The 22,696-nt window shown below is 44.3% G+C and overlaps 4 protein-coding genes and 1 non-coding gene across 5 annotated transcripts; 2 read left to right on the top strand and 3 right to left on the bottom strand.

Annotated features, from left to right (window-relative positions):
- Positions 1–5,564: 5,564 nt before the first annotated feature.
- HRG_01990 (uncharacterized protein) lies at positions 5,565–8,733 on the bottom strand (the record flags this gene model as incomplete). The annotated part of the gene is made up of 2 exons (XM_044860461.1): positions 5,565–5,595; positions 8,384–8,733. 2 exons carry the CDS (start codon positions 8,731–8,733, stop codon positions 5,565–5,567), a joined length of 381 nt encoding a protein of 126 aa, XP_044724094.1.
- Positions 8,734–9,014: 281 nt separating this feature from the next.
- Positions 9,015–11,999, bottom strand: HRG_01989 (reverse transcriptase (RNA-dependent DNA polymerase) domain-containing protein; the record flags this gene model as incomplete). Its single annotated transcript, XM_044860460.1, has 5 exons — positions 9,015–9,169; positions 9,232–9,487; positions 9,527–9,805; positions 10,197–10,354; positions 11,267–11,999. 5 exons carry the CDS (start codon positions 11,997–11,999, stop codon positions 9,015–9,017), a joined length of 1,581 nt encoding a protein of 526 aa, XP_044724093.1.
- A 4,073-nt stretch (positions 12,000–16,072) lies between these two features.
- HRG_01988 (uncharacterized protein) lies at positions 16,073–16,494 on the bottom strand (the record flags this gene model as incomplete). The annotated part of the gene is made up of 2 exons (XM_044860459.1): positions 16,073–16,395; positions 16,458–16,494. 2 exons carry the CDS (start codon positions 16,492–16,494, stop codon positions 16,073–16,075), a joined length of 360 nt encoding a protein of 119 aa, XP_044724092.1.
- A 1,507-nt stretch (positions 16,495–18,001) lies between these two features.
- On the top strand, positions 18,002–18,083 carry HRG_12061. Its single transcript has one exon. It is a non-coding gene; the product is annotated as a tRNA-Gly (tRNA).
- Positions 18,084–18,966: 883 nt separating this feature from the next.
- HRG_01987 (HMGL-like domain-containing protein) lies at positions 18,967–21,813 on the top strand (the record flags this gene model as incomplete). Its single annotated transcript, XM_044860458.1, has 18 exons — positions 18,967–19,162; positions 19,224–19,239; positions 19,294–19,424; positions 19,525–19,544; positions 19,593–19,605; positions 19,656–19,704; positions 19,770–19,850; positions 19,960–20,087; positions 20,345–20,389; positions 20,457–20,487; positions 20,611–20,672; positions 20,821–20,847; positions 20,913–20,932; positions 20,984–21,097; positions 21,159–21,189; positions 21,390–21,445; positions 21,642–21,652; positions 21,711–21,813. 18 exons carry the CDS (start codon positions 18,967–18,969, stop codon positions 21,811–21,813), a joined length of 1,134 nt encoding a protein of 377 aa, XP_044724091.1.
- Positions 21,814–22,696: the final 883 nt, after the last annotated feature.

Below are 22,696 nucleotides of genomic sequence, written 5' to 3'. Positions count from 1 at the left end.
ATATTCTATGCCCTACCTATTCTCGTATCGCGGATATCTTCGGAACCGCTAGGCTAAAATAGGTAATAGGGTATCCGTTCTACTCGTAATTAACTTATGCATTTTATATATGTTTTATTTTATTAAGATAGGCTTATCTTAACCCGCTTTTCCTAAAGGAAGGTATAGATGTCTAGTAAAGGTCTTTATCTTTAAGGGTTATTCCCTTAGACTATATTATAGAGCCTCTTTTTACTAGCTTATTTTATAGAGCCTCCCTATACCTATTATTTCTTTATAATAGTAAAATAGGAATATAAGGGTATATTCTTATAAATATAAAGTTATATCTTAGTATATATACTATATATAAAATATAAAAGAGTTTTACTAAGCCTTTATATATTACCTATTAATTAAAATTTCCTACTATATTATTATAGAAAGTATTCCCTCCTTTCTTTTTATTTCTAAAGGTACGCTCCTAGTATACTATATACCTTACCTTAAGAAAGGTATATCTAAAATAAAATAAACTCTTACTATTTACTAGTAAAAGTAAAGCTTATAGCTAGATAGCTAGAATTAAGCTTTAATAGCTTCTTTACTAGCTTAGCGATTATATTAGTCCTTAGTAAATATAAGACTAAGCGAATAATTAATCGACCGATTTAGCTTATAAGATACTAGCGCCCCTTTTATTAAGCTCGCTATATTTATAAAGCTCGCTATCTCTAAAAAGTTTGCTGCCTTTATAACTAACTTTACTACTTCTATAATACTTATCTTCGCCTAAGTAAAGCTTTCCTTATCCTCTATAATAAAGCTCGCCGCCTCTTAGACTAAGCCTAGTATAATAAACGTTAATAGTATTCCCTAAGCCGCCGCTAACGCTAATATATTAAATACTAACTCCCTTATCCCGGCCGCCCTTAAAACTTCTTCCTCTTTTACTAAGATAATCTCGAGACTCCCGCCCCTTAAGTTCTTATATATTTAGTTATCTAGGCAGTTTATAGATTAATAACTCTACCTACTTAGTTTTAATCCTTTCTTAAGATAGATATATTTAGCTTAAAAGGTAAAAGGGAGGTAGTAAGATAGAAGAACTATTTAGAATATAGCTAGAATTCTATTCCTACCTTTAAGTATCTACCCTTATTTTAATAGGCGTAATTAATATCCCTTTTAATCTCTATCTAAGGGTATATACTTTTAATATTAAGTAATTATTTCTTTAGTAAAATATAGTATGCTCTACTTATATAGAAGTTTATCTATTTAGTCCTTCTTATAAAGGGATATATTACTTAGGAAAAATAAAGGTTTATAAACTTTTATATAAAAAAGGAAATAATTAAAATATATATTTATATATTAATAGTAACTATACTATTACTACTTATTATAAAATATTATAGTATTTATAGTAATATTTATATTAATCTAAATAATAGTATATAAATAAAATATACTAAAATTCTTTACTTTCCTTACTTTTAAGCTAACTCTCTAAGGTAGTAATAGGTTAGGAAAAACGCCTTAAATACCTTCTATAGATTTAAATATCTACTTAGCTAACTTAAACTAAAAAGCTTTCTATTAATAGTATCTAGAATAACGCTAGGGCTTCTTATTATAAAGGACTTAAAAGAAACTAATAAAGTATATTCTTATACTCCTTAGTATACCTCTTAAAGTTTAAAAGGATTCTCTTAAAAATAGATTAAGGAAAGTTATTAGTCTCTTATTATAGTTATATAGGTCTAGGAAGGATTACCTAACTCCTTTTCTTCCCTTTACCTTACTTTATATAGCTATAAATCTCGCGTACTATTAAGATCTTTAAGGGCCTAGTTAAAATTCGTTGTTAAGAAATTACCTAAAATACCTAACGATAGATATTAGTCTTAAGCTATATACTAAAAAGTCTCTTATTTATTTAGTTAGTTTAATTAATTAGCTTAAATTATTAAAAGCTTAGTACTTATATAAATAGTCTTCTTATTAACGCGATTTATTATAAAGGCTTAGTTTAAAGACTAAAAGTAAACTAATAAAATAGTTTATAATATAAGAAAATATTTAAGCTATAAAGGGATTCTAGAAATCTAGTAAGGAGTTAACTTAGAAATATATAAAGAAGTAAATAAAGTAAGACTTACTCTTTCTACTACTCTAAAAGAACGCTTTTTACTACTTAAACTACTAAGGTTAAGTATACTTTAAGTACCTATAGCTTAGAAAATATTAACTAAATAGTTATACTAAAGTATTTTTAAAAGCACTAAAATACTAATGCTTTTTAGTTCTATAATAATTAGTATATAAGAGTAATTAAGGTTAAGAAGATTAAAATACCTTTTAGTTTTATTTAAGTACTTCTTTAATTCCTTAAAAAGGTTACTTATTACCGAACTAAGCGCTAAACTTAAGCGACTTATCGCCTTTATTAAGAAGAAATATAATCTTATTAATTTATTAGGCTTTATTCTCTATCTTAGCGTCGATATCCTTTTAGTTAGTACCCTCTTTAGTAAGAGCGTACTTATTAAGGGTTATATTGCCCTATAATATTAATAGGTAAAGTATTTTTTTAACTTAGTCTAAATATTAGCTAAGTAGAAAACTAAATTATTTTTAATTAGTATAAAGATTAATTTATTTCCTATAGTTATTACTTAATACTTACTACTTAATTTTAATTTTATAAGAGTCTTTAGTAATTATAGTAGCTTTTTCTTCTTTACTTATATTTATCTAGGTTATAGAGGACTAGACTTTCTTTTTTAATTATATAATTCTCGTAAAGAGAGATGCGAGAAGTGCATAAAAATGCACGAAGGTAAAATTAAAAGTAAGGGGTCGGATAGGCAGGGCAGAGGGATTTAATTCTTACGGGGGCAGCAATAAAGGTAGGGGAGTGATTGTTATATTGCCTTAATTGTCCTTCTTTCCTCTATCTAACGCCCCTCTTTATACCCGTCTAGCATCTCAATTAACAAAGAAGATCCTGCTTAAAGAAGCTACTAATGTCCTTTTAACTACCGAGCTTTTTACCGGTTTTTCCTTTCCTTTCTAGCCGTTGCCGGCATATCCGTCTTATCTCTCGCCACCTCTATAGGAAGCCATCGCTACTTCTACTTCCCCTTATGCCCCCACCCTCCTTTCTACACCTCTTTTTAGCTCCTTCTTCCTTCTTCTATACCGGGTGTTTTTTAGCTTCCTTGGTCCCTCGTGCTAAGGGATATCTCCGAGAACTACGAAATCAGGCCACGCTTCGCGACACACCCCCTTAGCTATGGCCTGCCCCTTAAGGGCATAGCTAATACGGCTTCGGGCTAGTGAGCGTATAGAGGAGGTCTTAGTCTATACTTCTCCCCTACTCGAGAAATCCGGGTTTTGGCCCCGGGCTCTTTTAGACCTACTTTAGGAAAAGGGGCCTAAGGAGGAAATCAAGTCCTGCAAGAAAGGGGGTCTTCTCTAAGGATAAGTCCTAAAAGGGGCCTTTAAGAAGAATAAGTCCTAATTAAGCTAGGGCCTCCTTTAGGACAAGTCCTAATTCCTCTCTTCGGCTATAGACGTCTCCTTCCTCCTACGTGCTATTAGCTCCTCTCGTAGACTCTTAAGGCGGGCTTCTAAGGATAGCTTCTCTCGAACGTCTTCTAGCCTAATTTACTATAAAAAGACAGCTAGCTTCTACTTCGGTAGGGGCTTCGTAAGACCGTCGGCTTTTATTGATGCCGTTAGAACCTAACGGACGGAAATAAGTCCCCTTTAGACCTCTTAGCGTAACCAATGCTAGTAGATATCGATATACCGTAGCCGGGTCGATAACTTACTGTTTTCCGTAAGAATTCGTATAGTTTGCGTGTTATCGTATTCTATAGCTAATAGGGTCGGAATTTACAGTCGTAGAGATATTAATAGCCGGCTAAGGAAAATCGCTTCTTTTAACGCTTCTAAAAGAGCTAGTAGCTCTGCCTCCGTACTAGAAGTCGTAACGGTGGCCTGCTTCGAAGCTCTCTAAGCAATAGTTCCTCTAAAAAGGGATATAATATACCCTTATAAGCTTTTTCTATCTAAGGAATTATCCGTAAAGGACGAATCGCTCGAATAAAGGAAGATTTCGGCAGCTTATTTCCTTCCCTGCCCTCCTAGGCGCAGACTATATAATCTCATTAAATAGAGATAAAGGATAGCTCTATCTACTGCTTCTTAATGCCTAGGGCTAGGATTCTAGTTATGCCTAGCTAGCTAGGAGACCGTAAAAGAGATATCCGGTCTAGTAGAAATAGCTAAAAAAAGCAGGGAGCCCACCTTCTATTAATATTAGTGTTTCTCTTACTCCCTAGCTTAAAAGGACGGATCAGGCAAAAGCTCTTCGTCTAATATAGGCGTAGAGGGAAGCTTCTTATCGAGGGAATTAGGGAGGAATTTATAAGCGACCTTATCGATATAGGCGTCTTAGGTAAGCTAGATTATCCGTTAGGACCTATTCCTAAGGATTCGTATCCCTAGGAACCACTTTAGCTCCCCTAGCCTAGTTATCTTATACCTTTATTATAGGCCTCGTATAGCCTCCCTAGCAGCAGCTTCTTCCTCTTTCGGGTAGGCCTAGATAATATCGTCGACGTAGAAGAAGACCGTGATTTTACCCTTCTGCATTATATACGGTTCCTAAGGGACTTTCGTGAAGCCTAGGGCTTCGAGGGAACCTATTAAATGCTATTGCTAAAGAAGGGGTGATCTTCGTAGTCCGTATAGAGCTTTCCTAAGCCGTAGAACCTTTCCTAGCTATTAGAAGCCTAGTAGAAGGCGTATATAGACAACTTCTTCTTCCTTAAGTAGGCAGTTAATAAAGGCGTTAACTATATCTATCTAATCGAGCTCGAGGTCGAATTCTGCTACTATAGCCATAAGGGTCCGAAAAGACATCCTAGCTAGGGTGGTTGCCCTAGTAGGTAAATCCCCTTTTTCCTATTAATTCCTATAGATAACTAGCCGGGCCTTATACTTTTAAAGGAAGCCGTGTTTATTAGTCTTATAGATAAAGACCTACTTATAGCTAAGGACCTGTTTTCCTCTTGCTTTTTCCTTAAGGACCTCTTCGAAAGACCCTATCTCTTCGTATAAGGCTAGGTAGTCTTTCTAGGCCTAGAAAAACTAGTCTCTAAAGGGGTGTTTTTCTAGCTGCTTCTGGTTTGCTAGTGGGTCCGGGAGGTCTCTTTTATATACCTTCCTTGCTAATACTAGCTTAAAAAGCCGGCCTGCTATGAACGCTCCGTGGGAACCGTCTTCTATTAGCGTTAGGTAGAAGTCGGAAAAACGATCGAAATAGGGGAGAAACTAGTCTTCTTTCGTATCGGGCCCTATACCTTCCTTTGCTTCTCGAAGCAGGGATAAAAAGGCAGCCGGGTAATCCTTCGAGAGAGGTGCCTTTCCTACCCCCTTAGGGGCCGAGACGGGAAGACTAACTAAAAAAGCTGCTTCTAGATCTTCTTCTTACGTAGGAGGAGGCGTAGGTAGGTAGGCGTATTCTAGCTCTACCGCTTTCCTATAGTCTCCTTCTTCGTCTAGATCATCTAATCTAGCAGCTTCCTCTTCTTCTTTTTCCTCGAAGTCGGCGTTATCCTCTACTACTTCGACGTCGGTTTCTTCTTCCGTTTCCTCGTCTAGGACCTCTTCTTAAGACTATTAGGAAGGGGGGATTTAAATCTTCTAAATTAGCTAACGTTAAGAGAGTAAGAGGGGCTATTAATCCCTCTTTCCGTCGAAGAAGCTAGATTCGTTGAAAATCACATCCCTAGTCGAAATAACCTTCCATAGAAGAGGAATCTAGATCCGGAAGATATTCGTAGAATTATAACTAATAAGGTAACTAATAAAGGCTCTTAGATTAAGCTTTCTTTTCTTCTTCCTTTTTAGCTATGCATCGGCAGTCATTGCGTATACCTTATAGCCGTAGGCACGAAGGTGGGCTAGCGAGGCCCTCTTCTTCGTAAAGAGCTCGAGGGGGGATTTCTAGTCTATTCCTTAGGTAGTCCCTCTAGGGGTCCGGTTCCGAAGGTAATAGGCGGTCTCAACGACTTCCCTCTAAAGGTCGTGTGGAAGCCTTACAGTAAGTCTTATCGTACGGGCCCTTTCTATTATAGCACCCCCTGATCTTTCTGCCCCTCCGTTCTAGGCCTAGGTATTCGGTGCTAACGGGAGGGGTAAAATGCCCCTTTTTCGAAGCTAATTTAAGATATCCTTCGTAAATAGCTCTCCGTTAGACCGTATCTTCTTTACCTCGTAGCTAAAGTAGGATTTCATCTAGTTAACGAAGTCCCGGAGGGCAGACTAGTTATGCTTGCTTAGGTAGGTCTATAAGAAATAAGGGAAAACTATCCCTAAAAAAGCGTCTATGAAAAACATTACCCTAACGAAGCTTTCCTAGTCCCTAGAGACGTCGGTCTAATCGACCTAAATTTCCTTACACGGCTAGTCCGGCCGTAAAGGCGTTCGTCTAGAAATTCGTCTCCTAGTCTTTCCTTAGCCGCAGTGTTCGCATTCGACGGTCTTTGGTCCCCTTATTCGTACGCCCTATTATTGTCCTAGCTTATATAAAGCTAAGGGGCCCGGGTGACTAAGTCGTGCGTGCTAAAGATTGCCGTCTCCTTAGGCTGCTAGAAGAGGGTCCTTAGATCCTACCCTCCTAGCAGGGAAAGCTAACTTCTCGAGAGATTCCTTCCTAAGGATAGGTTGGAATTCGAGAATAAATTAACCGAATTTTTCCTCGATAAGCCTAATAGTCTGATTCTTCTAGACTAGCCTCGTAGGCTTAGACGTCGTATCCTAGAAGATTCCTTCCTTTCGAAGAAGGCGGAAGGAAATCAGGCTCGTTAAAAATCGAGGGCAAAAAGCTACCCTTTTTCTTCGAAGAATTTATATAGATCTATTAGGTAATTTTATCGTGAAATTCACCCTTCTATATCCTTCTATCCGTACGGTTGATTCCCCGGCAATAAGGTATTCCCTCCGTGCCTTCTTAAAGGACCGGAATCGTAAGAGTGTATTGCAGATGTCGAGGGAAGCACCGGAGTCAAGGATAGCTGATTTTCGTAGGGGATAATCGGAGGGTCCTAACGGTTGGTCTTGCTAATCCGTAGGGAAGACGAATGCTAGATTTGCTATACTAACGATTTTTCCTCGAATTTGCGGCTCGAATAAGGGCAGCGGCGTTATTAGTTGCTATTTCTTAGCAACCCGAATCTCGTCTATCTTCTTCTACAACGAGGGATCCTCCTTAAGAGACTATTATATCGTTTCTTATAGCCTCTTTAAAGGGTTAAATCCTTCGGGTCGGTTTTCCTTAAAGACCTACTAGCATTGTAATAATCGATGGCCTAGGGATTTGCAGGCTAGGCAGCCGTTTCGTCGTCTAGTCTTCTGTTTCTTCGAGGAATCCTCGTCCCGATCCGGAAGGTCTGCTTAAAAACCCCCCCTTTTTACCCCTTGTTGCTGATTTTGACGAAGAGGTTCGATTTCGACTAGTTCCCTGATTTTTCGACTAACGGACTGAAAGGTCTATTAGGGGACTAGTCGGGCCGGTCTGACTAACGGGACCGGGGCCGGGCCCGGAGCAAGAGGCGGAGCCGGGGCCGGGCCTAGGGCAGCCGTTGATAACGGTGTTAATGCTCTCGAGGGAGGAGGAGCCGAAGGAGCAACAGCCGCAGCAGCAGCAGCGGGAGCCGCAGCAACAGGGGCTGCAGCAGCTGCAGGGGCAGCAGGTCGAGCCGTCTAGGTCGAGTGCTGGCCACGAAGGAATAAGACTGCTTGCTGTTGTACTCTAGCAGCCTCTTCGTCTAGTTCCCGGCTAGCCTCTCGAAAGATAGTCGAGTAACCGTTACTGTTGCGATTGAACTTGCTTCTATTCAATTCTGTCTGACAGCTCTCAACATACATATATACATAGTGGCACGTCCGTGCCACTATCCAGTGACTCACCACTTGTAACTGCTGCCTAAACATGTCTTGGTCCATGTCTCATATCAAGTCAACACTCCCCTAGAGCTGTCAGACTTCAACTGCAACGCTATTCATAGCGTATGGGTCCAATTCCAATCCTCCACCTGTTCCTCTCGAAAGCATCCCTAGGCAGAGGCTTGGTCATCCCATCTGCTAGCATATTCTCCCTGGAACCCAGTAGACTTGAATTCTCCTTCCTTGACCTCATCAACGACGTGATGAAATGCTATATCAACATGCTTGATTTTCGACGTGTTCGATACTCCTCGGGTCAGCTGTACAGCCCTTATTATCTCCAAGCAGTAGTGGCACTGTTTGCTCCCCTTTCCTTCCAGCTCTGCAAGTAGTCGACGTCCCCAGAGAGCAGCTTTGTGGCCTCCCCATCCCAACATACTCTGCTTCTGTCGTAGATCTTGCCACTGATTTCATCTTCTTGCTATACGTCATGACGGCGCCTCCGTAGACCATAAAGATGAACCCCAGGATACTCTTCCGGTCCCTTGGATCAGTAGCGTAGTCGGTGTCAGAGAACGCTTCCCCATCTTGTAGGCCTGCAGAGCCGACGTGCCCTTCGATGTTGTGGTCAATGGAATAATAGTCGATATCGCTGCCTTCGACTCCTTGAGCGTGCTCATTATTTCCGCCATATGTGATACCGTGGTGAATAGTCCTGCCGACATAACCCAATATTCGTAGCAAAGCCTTCCAGTGGTTCCAGCATGCCTCTACCGTGAAAGATGCCATTCTGTTAACTGCGAATATAGTGTCGAACCTCGTATTGCATAGCCAAATCAGCTTTCCGAGCAATTCCACGTATTTCAACCATTCGTCATGGTTCAGAGGCCGTCCGGTTCCTCAACGAGCTTCCGTATAGCTCCAGGTTCCATGGGGTTGCGTGCTTCATTGAGTCGTCGTAGAGAAATTCTGCCACGATTTCTTCGCAAATTGTGATTGACCAATCATCAGCTTTCCTTTGTGCCTTTGAATCCGAATTCCGAGAATGTTCTCTGCTTCTCCGAGGTCTTTCATCTCAAATCTTCCTTCAGCTTTTCCTTGACCAGTTCAATGGCATCCTCGTCCCCTGTAATCATAAAGTCATCCACGTGCACGCCGATGATTACCCCGACTCTGTATGTCTGAATATTGTCGGGTCCACTGTCATCGGTGAGAAACCAATCTCCTTGAGATATTCTGATATTAGCAAATACCACATCCTTGCAGCTTGCTTCAATCCGTACAAACTCTTCAGGATCTGAACGTATTTCCCGAAATATTGCTGGAGCTCAGTTGGCACTTTCATGAAGATCCTTTCCTTTAGGTCTGCTGCAAGGAACGCAGCCACAGCATCCATCTGGTATACCTTCCAGCCTTTCTTCGCCGCTAAAGCTAGAATGATCCTCATCGCATCGAGCCGGATCGTGGGTGCGAAGGTTTCCTCGTAATTGATCCCGTGTTTCTGTGTGAACCACGAATCTGGGATCTTGTTTTCGGCAGACTCCTTTCAGCAGAGGTTATATCCGCTCCCTGTATTGACAACGATTGTGTCTCCTTGGAGCTCTTCCTCCGAATCTGCAGTGTCTTGGTCGGTCGGGTTCCCATCCGCTGCTTCTCCGGCATCCTCCCCAGCTTCTGTAGCTTCCTGGTCCATGGTCCTATCCCTGACCGAATCTTCGGCATCAGAGTCATCATCAGTGAGCTCCCCTTGCTCCTTTTTCTCTTCCTTCTCATCGTCATACTGCGATTGTGATTCTTGGCTGATTTCATTGTCCATATACTTGCTCTCATCGAATTCCACGAATCGAACCTCGTGGACCTTCTTATCAGCTGGGTTCCAGACTAGATAGATTTTATCTGTCTCCTCTTTGTATCCAACAAAACTCCTTGCCATGCTCTTTCAGAAGCTTTGTTCTCTTTTCTTTGGGAATAAATACCCAGGCAGGACATCCGAACACTCTCAAGTGCCCTGATCTTGGCTTCTCTCCACGCCATAACTCCCATGGGCTTTTAGCCATTCCCTTGACAACTCCCTATTTCTCAGATAGGCCGCTGTTGCGTTCGAAAACTCCCAGTATGCTGCAGGGAGGTCCATTTCGTGGCGCATAGCAGACCCCTCTCTGATATGGTTCTCATGCCTCTCAGAGATACTATTCCCTCCGGGTGGTAGCCCACTGTTGGTCTGATCCGAATAGCTCTCCCGTGCAAAATACCTTCATTGCCTCGTTTAGAAACTCCTTCCCGCGATCAAAGCGCATCGCCTTGACCTTTTCGCCTTTTCCGTACTCGCGACACTCTGCCTCTGCAACAACTACCCAGGCTTTGATCTTGTCGGTAATTCTCGTTTTGTCTCTAGAGAAATAAACCCAAACTCGCCCGGTAGCCTGATCGGTGATTGTCAGCATGTACTTCATTCCTTGAAGTGATAGCTCAACTGGCCCCCAAAGATCTATATGGACTCTCTCTAGCTTTTCTGTCACCGCAGACATTGGCTCCCTTGAGACCTTTCTTGTCATTTTGGCCTCGGTGCAGCTTGAGCAGAATGACGGGCAGAATGAGTTGTCTCCGAGATCATCCATTACGGCGTTCAGTTTGCCCTCCATATGCTTTCCAGGGTGTCCCAGCCTAGCATGTAGTAGTCTTTCAGGCATCTTCAGGATTGACTTCAGCGCTACCCCGTTATCGCCATCCTTTCTTGGATTGTATGGGCTCGGTGCCCTCTTGTCTGGCTCAAGCGCCACACCTTTTTATGTCTGTGGCCAAACAGCACCTCCTCCTGATTTCTTGTCACCGTGACTGTCTTCCCCGGAGAGTCCACGACAATACATGCTCCCCTGTCTTCCAGTTCACCGACTGATAGCAGGCTGCTCGTCGCCTCCGGGATGTAGTGCACCCCATGTACTATTGTCGACTTTGCTCTTCCTTTCTGTGAGATGTAAAAGATCCTCACATCTCCTTTCCCTCTTGAACGAACCTCGGAGCCGTCTGCAATCTCAACACTTGTCTTTGTAGGGGACAACTTTGAGATAAATTGGTCTTCCCTTGGGGTGATATGGACGGAAGCACAGCTGTCGAGATACCATTGTGGAGGGCTGTTTCCTTTGTGTTCGAAGCAAGTAGGTAGATCTCTCAGATTCACTACCACTGTCTTCAAGGATCCTGACCGCGTTTGCCTTTTCTTTGCTATCCATGGCCTCTCTCGCCTTCGCTTTTTCAGAGGCTAGCCAGGTCTTCCCTGCTTTGGTTTGGTGCCAAATTGCACAATCATGCTTGAAATGCATACCGCCACAAGACCAGCACCCCCCTGCCTTCTTCAGATACTCCTCCTTGCTATCATCGCCACCATCCTGTGCTTTGGACCTGTTGTTCCCTTTGTTCCATGCACTGCGGCCACGACCTGCGAATTGTGCGGTTTCTCCCTTGATTGTCGTATCGACGAGCTCCAACTCTTTGCTTTCCAGAGAGCTCTGCACCTTTTCCATTGTCAACGTCTCTGTCGAGGCGTTCAAGATCTCGACCGTAGTGTTAAAAGCGTCGTCCATGCTCATTTGCAAGAAGCAAATCAATAGCTGTTCATGGATAACAATGTCCTTGTCTTGGCTATTAATCTGAGCTCGAAGTCGCTTTAGGTCGTCGACCTTCTCCTGCACAGTTCTATTCGTCTGCGTACTAACGTCGTATAGCATTCGCATCAGCTGTCGAAGGCGCGCTTTGTTCGATGTCGCATATCGCTTAACGAGGGATTGATAAATTGCTCGTGGATCGGTGAGATGGTTGACTGAGTTCTTGTGGATCTGGTCAATACTCTGTCGTATTTTCATTCTCGCAAGAGAGACATTTTTAATGTCCGCAGCATTCTCTCCTGGCGTTGATAAATCTGACGATTCCGCTGTTGCCTTACCGGTGACGCAGCTCATAAGATCGTCACTCAACAAGTTATCTTCAAGATCCATCTTCCAGCTGTCAAAGGAGTCTCTTCCATCAAGGATGGTTCCTTTGTAGTCTTTCTTGCCCATAGTGCCGGGTCTTTGCTGTCAACCGTCGATTCTTGACGAAAAAGTGTTCTCATATGCCGAGTTCAATCGTGCAGTGGAAGGATAATAAAAGCAACCGGGCTCATAACCTGTTGCGATTGAACTTGCTTCTATTCAATTCTGTCTGACAGCTCTCAACATACATATATACATAGTGGCACGTCCGTGCCACTATCCAGTGACTCACCACTTGTAACTGCTGCCTAAACATGTCTTGGTCCATGTCTCATATCAAGTCAACAGTTACTAATAGGCTTTATTAGCAGAGATATATCCCGTAGCCACTAGCCGGAAAGAGCTTCTATGAGGAAGTATTAGTTAGCTTCCTCGAGGATTTCTTCCTACTTAGCTAGCCACGAAGAAGCTAGCAGGTTCCTAGCAGAAAAGGCTCCTAGATATGCCGTATAGGTCTTCCTAATACGGTTAGTTATATACCCTCTCGAGGGAGCTATCGAGGTCTCGAGCTTTAAAAGCCACTGCCTAGGAGTCTCTTCTTCTCGAAGAGTGATTAGCTTTGCGGCACTAACGGATTCCGTTATCGCCGTACGAGCAGCCGTTAATAGCTTCGTTTCGTAGAGGTATTCCTTCCGGTGACTCTCGTAGTCGCCTAAGGCAGCAGAAAAAGCTCTCTGTTATGTAGAGGTTAGCTCGGAGAAGAGGGTAGCTCCCTCTATAAAGTCCGTCGCCCTAGGACGAAGAGGGGGCTCGAGAGGGTCCTGCTTATTAGAAAAGACTAAATTATAGATGGTTCTATCTACCCGAGCCCGTAGCTCCTTTACCTACTTATCCTAATCTTAGGGCTCTATAAGAATCGTCCTACGGACCGTAGGGACGGTAGAGGAGTCGATTTTCGTTATTATTGCGGGGAAAGGTAGAAAAGTCGGTTAAAAATCGGCTTTTCTAGTAAGAGGGGTAAAATAAAGCTACGAGGGATGCAAGAAAGGTGCCTTTTATAGTAGCCGGAAGGTATAAGAATACTATTCCTCCCGGGCTTATAACTCTCGCGAAGAGAGATACGAGAAGTATATAAAAATGCACGAAGGTGAAATTAGAAGTAAGGGGTCGGACAGGCAGGGCAGAGGGATTTGATTCTTACGGGGGCAGCAATAAAGGTAGGGGAGTGATTGTTGTATTGCCTTAATTGTCCTTCTTTCCTCTATCTAACGCCCCTCTTTATACCCGTCTAGCATCTCAATTAACAAAGAAGATCCTGCTTAAAGAAGCCACTAATGTCCTTTTAACTACCGAGCTTTTTGCCGGTTTTTCCTTTCCTTTCTAGCCGTTGCCGGCACATCCGTCTTATCTCTCGCCACCTCTATAGGAAGCCATCGCCACTTCTGCTTCCCCTTATGCCCCTACCCTCCTTTCTGCACCTCTTTTTAGCTCCTTCTTCCTTCTTCCACACCGGGTGTTTTTTAGCTTCCTTGGTCCCTCGTGCCAAGGGATATCTCCGAGAACTGCGAAATCAGGCCACGCTTCGCGACAATAATAGCCTAATATATTATATTCTTAGCCTTTTTAAAGACTTTCTTATTATTAGTTATCTTAGTAACGCGATCGCGTGCTTTCTTTATATTTATACTTATTAATAAGGTATCTTCTGCCTTTTATTTTTTTAAAGGCGTACTAAGCGGACGGCCTATTATAGATTAGTATAAAGATTAGTATAAAGTAAAGAGGAGTATTTAAGAACTCTTATTATATCGCCGTTGCTTTTAATTATCTATAAAGAAGAGAGCTAAGAAATACGAAAATATCTAAAATTATTAGCTAGAGTATTATATAAAATAGAGAGAGATATTACTTACTATTTAATATATAGTATTAATATAGGTATTAAAAGTAAAATAAAAATTCCTAATGCTAAACGAAGACTAAATCTTTACTTTATATAAACCTACTTTTTACTAGAAATTAATTAGGTTAGTAGATCTTTATAACTAGATAACTATATTTTAATTAGCTAAGAAGCTTATTACTACTAGCTTATATTATTATAACCTTTCTTTTTTTTTCTCCCTCCTTAATAAATATATACTCGCTTATAACCGCTAAGCCTTTAAGGTTAGTATACTATTTATATATAAATAGCTTTATATTAATATATTAATTATTTATAGTAATCTTACTTTTAGTCTTATAGTACGCGGCCGGTTTTTAGCTAGCTAACTAGCGGAAAGACTCTCCTTAGCTAGAATATAAATACTAGCGGAAAAACTAATAGTAAAGGTAAGGGGAAATTAGTTAAGCTAGTAAGTATTATTAAGCGTAAATAAAGATTTAAGCTAAGTAGTAAGTCTTTATTTATCTTTTCTTACTTAAACGTAATAAGACTTAAGTATATTTCTTTCTTAGATTATCTATTAATTTTAATATTAGCTATTACTTTACGCGAAATTCGAAAATTCTAGTAAATTCCTAATTTACTTATCCCTTACGCCTTATTCGCCTACTTTATTTAAAGGGTTATATAAGATATTACTCCTAGCCTTTATATCTAAAAGGTAGTATTAGTAGCTATCTAAGAGTTAGTAAAGAGTATACTAGCTACTATATTCTAAGGTAAGTTAATATAATTATTATACTAATTATTATACTAATTAGCGACTATAAATAGTAATAAGATAGCTAGCTATTATAGCTAAAAGAGTTATAATTTAATAGAAAGATATTACTACTCTTAAGGATATTATTAATATCCTTAGGAAATAAGACTAATCTTTCTTAGTCTAAAATAAAGCTAGTATATATACCTTATTAAAAGTTATTATATTAATTATTTATATTAACCTTTTTCCTTTAGCGTATAGTTCTACCTCTTAGCGTAACTTTTCTAATCTATCGAGAGTCGAAAAATAAAAGCTTTTATAAAGCACGTAACTAGTAAAGATTAAAGAAGCGCGTACTTATAAAGTTTAAGCTTAAAGAGATAATTTTAATAAGAAGTAAAAGTAGTTAAAAGAGTAACGATAATCGAAGGTATAGTAAAAGAAGAAAACTACTACTATAGAGATTAATAGTAAGGGGAGTAAAAATAAAGATAATTCTAACTATAAATAGCCTTAAATAATTAAAAAGATCTATAAAGTCCCCTTAGATAATAAGGCTAATAAGGATAAAATATTTAAAGAATTACTATAATTATTAAGTATAGAAAAGCCTATAATAACTATAGATAGGCTTAAGCTTATCTTAGCCGGCGGGAAGTATAAGGGTAGAAAGTTAAGAGTAAAAGAAGCTAAAAATATCCTAGCTCTAAGTTAGAGATAAGGAGATAATTAGTATAATTAATTAGTACTAGACTTCTAGTTCTCTAATCTTTATAAATTCGCTTAACTAAAAGTAACTTTAAATAAGAATCTACTAAGTTATTTTAGGCTAGTCTAGGTACCTAGCTTTATCTAAAGTATATATTAATAACCTATAGGTAAATATAGTCTTTTAGCTTAAAACCTATTTCTACCTATAGACTAGACTGAAAAAATTAGGCGGCCTATGGGTAGCCACGGGCGCCTACTTTTAAAGTCTACCCGGCACTACTATGTTCAGGCACTCGATGCCTACGGGCTATTCCCGACCCCGAGGAACAAGGGGTTTCAATTAGTGTGAGCAGGCCGGTAGTGTTGGGACTGATCAATCGTACGTGTATTGTCAGAAAGAGCAAGGTTATACTGGACAAAAAAGGCATATAGGGACGGAGGTGACAAGACCAGCATTATATACGCCTATTCCATGCCCTAAACGTAATCTCGCCTGTAACATCGGATATTTGTCGCCTCAATACTTCGTTTGCAAGGTTTCCATTTCGCGTGAGTCCAGAGATGTGAGCAAATGCAAACTGGAAAATGGATGCTTGATCAAAACAGACTGAAGACAGCGTTCTGTTCAGCTAATGTCTGAAAGAGTCAAGGGGTTTAGAAAATTTCACTCCCTACGGCCAGACAATGCAAGGCCTTCAGAGGTATCTAGTCTTGAGTTACAGTGACCTGGCAGTCCCCTGTTTCACCGCGATTCAAGCCCCCTTGACCCTTCCAGCGAAGGTCTTGTTACTCCTATTAATTCGCGGCCTTCTGCGCTTGCTGGAGGTTGGTGAGCTGCTGCGCAATTGCACCATTCTTCTGCGTCCTCAACGCGTCGGCGAGGCCTTGGTTCCCGCTCGCCTCCGCCTGCACTGCATCCTGCTCCTTCTTTTTCTGAAGATCCGTCAACTCCTTGATGCGTGCATCGACCGCCGGGGTCTTGCTTGCAGTTCCACCAGCTCCAGCGGTTGCGCCATTTCCATTGGCATTCCCTGCGGCACCTGCAGCGCCGCCCTGCGCTTGGTTGACGGCGTTGTTGGCGGCTTGGCCCTGATTACCGGCCAGAGCAGAGGCAGCGACTGGTTCTTATGTTAGTTGGGCACTGGGACAAGAGAAGCGTGGAAAGATGGTGATGACGCACAGGCAAGAAGGGCGGCGGCGGCGGCGATGCGAACCATGTTGGGCAACTTTGAGAGTAGTGGGAAGGTTATGTGCAAAGAAAGACGGGCGTAAGCCTGGTGTTAAGGAAAGAATAAAGAATAAGAGAGGGACAACGCCTGGTTGTTTTGGTATAGGAGAGAGAGAAGTGCTTAGAGGATAAGGACGGATGCTGACTTCTAGAATCAAGACTGGAATGCTCTAGGGCCATCGATCTCTTTTATACTTGTCTGGCAGACGCGCCACGCCGTCTTTCGTCTCATGTCCGAGTTCGTTCGGGTTCGGACCCCTTTGGAAAGCCCCCCAACTCACACAATCAATGGCTTGAGAAGTTATGGGACGACAGGCGGGAGTGAGGCGCGGCAGACTTGGGACAGGCTTGTCTCAGGTGCCGAGTATGGCCGGTTGCAGGGCCTGTCCAGTCGGAACTCCCTCTGAGCAGCTGAGTCGGGTACGTTGCTGTGGTGGCGATTTGCATACGGCCCGCAGGGTCGGTTTTGTCCCTGGAGACAGTGGTGAAGGGCCGTGTCGCCGTGAGACGGGGGGCGTTACAGGCGACGTGAAACGAGGCGCAGGATGGGCGAACATGTTCGAGCGACAATTAGGGGTTGAATCAATTCTTTAGCGTCTTCCTTGGACGGGATTGACAGAGATCTGACGATGTCCTCACATATGGAAATGGACAGCATCCGGGACCATGGTGTAAGTTGACCAGCCGTCAAGGCGGCGCTAACCAAGGCTTCGGCTTAATTCATGGATAGGAGCCGTCGACGGACCGAGGACAACGCTACGAGTGCTGCTGCTTTCTCTTATAAATTTAAGCAATCCGCCAAATGGCAATGTGCCTCACCTTTCTTGGCGCAAGAAAGCACGGTTAGACCAATGTTTGAAGTCGGTCGGTGCATCACTGCCAAGGCACATGGCCAAGGCAGGGCATGAATAACTCCCGTCTGCCACGTGCAGTGTGCAGTAGGCGCGGCGCCTTTGGCATCAGACGAAAGAATCGGACCGTTGTCCTTGTCTTGTCTCTGACGGATAGGGGAATGCCTCTTGTTTTAGCTGCGTGGAGCAGCAGGTTTGGCAGAGGTTACGTAGTTGCCCTTGCCAACCCCGGCGCCCTCGGGTCCCGCCGAGGTCCTTTCGAAACTCGAAGAAGCTCCCTATAGCCCCGGATCTAGGAAACGGTAGGGTTGTCTATTCACGCCCGCCAAGTTTGGGTGATGCGGCATACATATGTCATGGATGCATTTACAACTTGCGTCGCCCAACCCCGTGCACCTGGACTTTTTCTTTCTCATCTCTTTCGAAACCAGGAGTCGATGGAAGCCATCCATCGATGGAAATCGGGGGCTGTGCCTTGGTTGCTGGAGCAATGTCCGCGAGCCGACTGGCGACACTGGTAACAGGAGAAGGAGTCTCCTGACTGGGATCCGGGAAGAATGACAGGACATAATCATCGTGTACGCAATTAACGACAGCAGTCATCACAGCGGGTCCAGCATTTGCTTGCTCACCATGAGCTCACCAGCGTGATTGGTTTAGTGGTAAAATTCTCCGTTGCCATTCGAGCAGCGTCGGGGAGCCCTGGGTTCGATTCCCAGATCACGCATGATTTCTTCTTTTGCCTGGCGCAGCGGGTAAATATTTCTTTTTTTGCTTCTTTGCTTGACGGGAGGAAGTTGGACGAGTCTGCAGCTGAGAGAGAGCCCAGCGGCACGGGATGCTCTGCGTAGACCGAGTCCGCTAGTCGCGTTGGCGGGGTTGATCAGTAGCAGCGTACGTGGCGTATTGCAAGTCACTCGCTCGCAACGCGACGCCTTGGACTTTCCAAGGCAGTGGTGGAAAGTGTCGCTCGGCTAATAATTAATAATTCGTTCCCCTTTTCCAGCCTGAGCGGTAGCTGTCCGCGGCCACGAATACAGCGCGCCCCTGCTCAAGTTCCTGCTCAAGTTCCGTGACACAACATGACTGAGGCGAGCATGGCAAGGGCGGGGGCGAACAGATTCTTCGCCCATACAAACTTGGCGCATATGTCATTTAGGGAGCCTCCACTGCCCCACGGCGCTGGGCTGGCCCAATTTTGTTGGGTTTCGGTGTGAAAAAGGCACGACACATGCTGTGCGAGAGCGAATAAAAAAACACGCGCAAAGCTTCGGAAAGAACAGACAGATATTCCAAAAGATATCGGTATAGTGGTCTTAGTGGTCGTGCATCTATCCATTTTGGGGAAATATTTAGATCATCTTCACGTCTATCCGTAGAAGCGCTACATAAACGGTTCTCTTATTGGCGGTGGAAAAGGGGGCGTGGGCGTTTTTACCCCGCTTTGGTGAGTGACTCACCCCCCAGTCCCCTCCGTCCACGGCGAGGCAGCGTTTTTGGAATTTTTGTGTCTACTTCGAGAGCACTTCTCCCTCCTCCGACATCTCTTCTCGTCCAATCGGCCCCGACTCGTCTCGAAAACCCACGACTCCTTGCGAATCGCCGCGACAATGTGCTCCGATCCAGCAGCAGACGGCTCCAACGACCAGCCCACTGCGACGACAGTGGCGGCGGCCCTGCGCGAGGCCAAGCGATCCAACCCTTACCAGTCCGTCGGCGACTTCCTTTCCAACACAAACAAGTTCCAGATCATCGAGAGCACGCTCCGAGAAGGCGAGCAATTCGCCAATGCTTTCTTCGACACCGGTAATGCCATTGGGCCCAGCACGTCAAAATGCTCCAAGTTACTAACTCGTTTGTCCAACAGAGACCAAGATCAAGATGTGCGCCGACCTGCTTCCCCCTCACGGTCGACTCTACTGACATCGTTCCCTCAGAGCCACGGCTCTCTCCGACTTCGGTGTTGAATACATCGAGCTCACATCCCCGGCTGCCTCGGAGCAATCTCGCCGCGACTGCGAGGCCATCTCCAAGCTCGGCCTCAAGGCAAGCAATCCGGCCAGCCATTGTCTCTGCAATTACTGACAACTCCGCAGGCCAAGATCCTCACCCGTTAGTACCTTCACTTTGGCTGCCCGACTTCGCTTATCTAACCATTAACTGGTCAGACACAAGGTGCACTCTCGAGGTAAGTTGCCTCATCAGCTAGATCTTTTTCTCAGCTAACGCCAGTTAGGATGCCAAACTTGGTGGGTTTTACATTGCGGGAGGCTTTTGACGTTTTGCTAAGCCATATAAGCGTGCGACTGCGGCGTACACGGCGTCGATGTCGTCATTGGCACCTCCAGGTCGGTCCCCTTTCCCTCTCCAGCTCCCGTCTGGTCCCGGGCGGCCTCCACTGACATCGCGACAGCTTCCTGAGAGAGCATTCTCATGGCAAGGACATGGTCGCCATCACTAAGCAAGCTCTCGAGGTCATCGAATACATCAAGAGGTACCTAGCATTTTCTACTTTTACCCGTCCATCTCCTCTCACCTCTTTCTTTTTCCCATCGCCAACTTCGGCCTCAGAAAGATGCCCCAAAAGCTAACCCTTTTCACAGTCGAGGCTGCGAAGTCCGGTTCTCCTCTGAAGATTCTTTCCGCTCCGACCTGGTCGATCTACTTCAATTATATCGTGCGGTGGATAATGCTGGGGTCAACCGTGTAGGAGTCGCCGACACGGTGGGCTGTACGTGCATCCCCTTTCCCCTCTGTTCCGATGATATCGCTGCCTTGGGCGTGCCTTGGAGTCTCTATGGAAGTGCCCAAGGAGTGACTGGAAGGAGTGCGGAGTCGCGCATAGCCTGGGATAGTAAGGCCTTTTGAGTCTACCATCCAAGGCAGGTCGTGGCGCCGTCTCCTGGTCGTCAATTCTCAGCCATCCTTCTATGCCTGTTCCGAATCGTGCCAAGCGCTTGAGGAAAGGACACCGCTAATACTTTACAGGTGCTACGCCTCGCCAGGTCTATGATCTAGTTAGGACGCTTCGAGGTATGCTCAACCCAATTTAATTATCTCTTGCTTAGTCCTATTGGAAACACTAACTTTACTTTCTTAGGCGTTGTCTCTACGGATATCGAGACCCACTTGTGAGAAAGCCCCCTTTTTCCGCCCTTGAGAGCGAAGCTTTTTATCGTCGGTCTTCAGGGCCGGCGTTAAATTCCTTGCCTCCCCGGCGGTTATTGGGCACCAGTTTTCGCTTACATACGCAGCCACAATGACACAGGTTGCGCGATCGCCAATGCGCACGCTGCTCTGGAAGCTGGAGCAACTCGTAAGTTCAACCCCGATTTACCGCTGTCCTAAGAATTCTTATATCTATCGAAATACCTTTTCTTGGCTATTGGCAACCCCATCCCTTCATCATGGGCCACACCCCATACATAATCGTTGAGCCGCAAGCACTAATCAATAAATTACAGACATTGATACCTCTGTACTCGGTATAGGTAAAGTAGCCATTCTAATACTCAGGGTTATCATCTTCGCTGCTAAAAGCTAACCAATAACCAAGGCGAGAGGAATGGCATTACGGTAAGCACAGCGTGGCTACCTTATGGTTGATGGTTCGGCTAATGCATCCAGCCCCTGGGTGGCCTCCTGGCCCGCATGATCGTCGGTAGCCACGACTACGTCACTTCGAGATACAAGCTTCACAAGCTCAAGGAGATCGAAGATCTCGTCGCAGAGGCGGTGCAGGTATGTCTTTCTCAAGCTTCGTCAAGCCTTCAAAAATTCAGTACCTAATGTGAACATCTAGGTCAACATTCCGTTCAACTCGCCTATCACAGGTGCGTTTATTTTTGTCTTCAGCCTGTCTTCCCTCTACATCATTCTCGGCACGAACTTCTTCAAAGTAATGCCAGGCGACGCTCGGCTACCACCTCAATACGCTCCGAGCCCACTTGCCTTACGCCGTCGCGGCGAACAATTCGTTTCATCAACACATCGTATGAAATCTTCCAAGATCAGGTCGCTAACTATCATAAAGGCTTCTGCGCATTTACTCACAAGGCCGGCATACACGCCAAGGCAATTCTCAACGATGTAAGTACTTTTTTCTCTTTGCTAGACTGCTCTTGGCTCCTTGTTGCTAACTCCTTTACCGCCCTCAACCTACGAAATCATCAATCCGGCCGATTTCGGAATGTCGCGTTATGTCCATTTCATGTCCAGACTCACTGGGTGGAATGCTATCAGGAGCCGAGTTGAGCAGCTTGGCCTAGGCATGACTGATGAACAGGTTAAGCTGCTGTACGTCTACCGGCTCTATAATCCCCCTCAACAACCGATGGCTGACATGACATTCAAGGACGTCCAAGATCAAGGCCATGGCTGATATCCGCCCCCTTGCCATTGACGACACGGACTCGATCATCCGTTCCTTCCACCTCGAGTTGCAAGACCAACAATAGACGTGGTAAACCACGTTGGCAGATGTTGAGGCAAGGAGCCGGAGGATTGCGAAGGATATCACGTAAAGTATGGGATCGGCTCGGCCGCCTTGATGCTGCGACTCTAAGGAGGCGAACCGAACTCGGATTATTAGAGGAATGGCAGGGTGTAATAAAAATCAATTTGCACCCCTACTATCTTCTCTTTACAAACGATTCTCGACGTATTCCTTAAGTGGGCGGCGAAATGACGCAGAGGTATCATCTTCAAAGGCAGGACTCCTGCGATCACGGCCTCGTTGAATCAGTCAACCTTCTACACGCTGCCTGGTTGCATCAACAGAGAAGCGCATTTGCGCGTCCTCACTAATCTGTCTTCCCCCCTTCTGGCCATTTGTTTTCTTGTTTCCGCAAGATAGCACCGACTTTGCGGGCAAATACATGGCCTCGTCCTTTGCGTGGACTCTCAGCTAAGCAAGGACAAAGGCCTGATTGCATCACCGTCACCCGAACTGCATTCGACCGACCCCCATCTTGATACATTAGTCCCGCTCCAACCATGCACCGCCGAATCCGCCCAACGACGTAGTTGCGGGTGATAGCCACCGAAGACTCCGCTTTGGATGGCAATCAGGACTCATCTGCCGACAGAACCATCAAGAACAAGGCTCGAGTCGGCGACTTACATGATCGGACCGTCTGCCATGCTGGACATTGGCCCTGAAGGATCGATCAATGACGATGGGTCCCTGGATTTGGTACACCTGCTCCAAAGACAGTCCAGGTATATGAAACAGGGAGTTGCAAAAGGCCATTTGGAAGAGAAGGGGTGGAAGCTTTGGGGGATTGGAAGGAGGAACGGGAGCCTTGGCCTCGGGATGACGACTGAGCGCAGATACGCAAG

This window comes from Hirsutella rhossiliensis (genome assembly GCF_020360975.1).
Source record: "Hirsutella rhossiliensis strain HR02 chromosome Unknown scaffold00002, whole genome shotgun sequence".
Lineage (NCBI taxonomy): Eukaryota > Fungi > Ascomycota > Sordariomycetes > Hypocreales > Ophiocordycipitaceae > Hirsutella > Hirsutella rhossiliensis.
The sequence above is the reverse complement of the archived record's forward strand: the minus strand, read 5'-3'. Positions and strand labels throughout refer to the sequence as shown.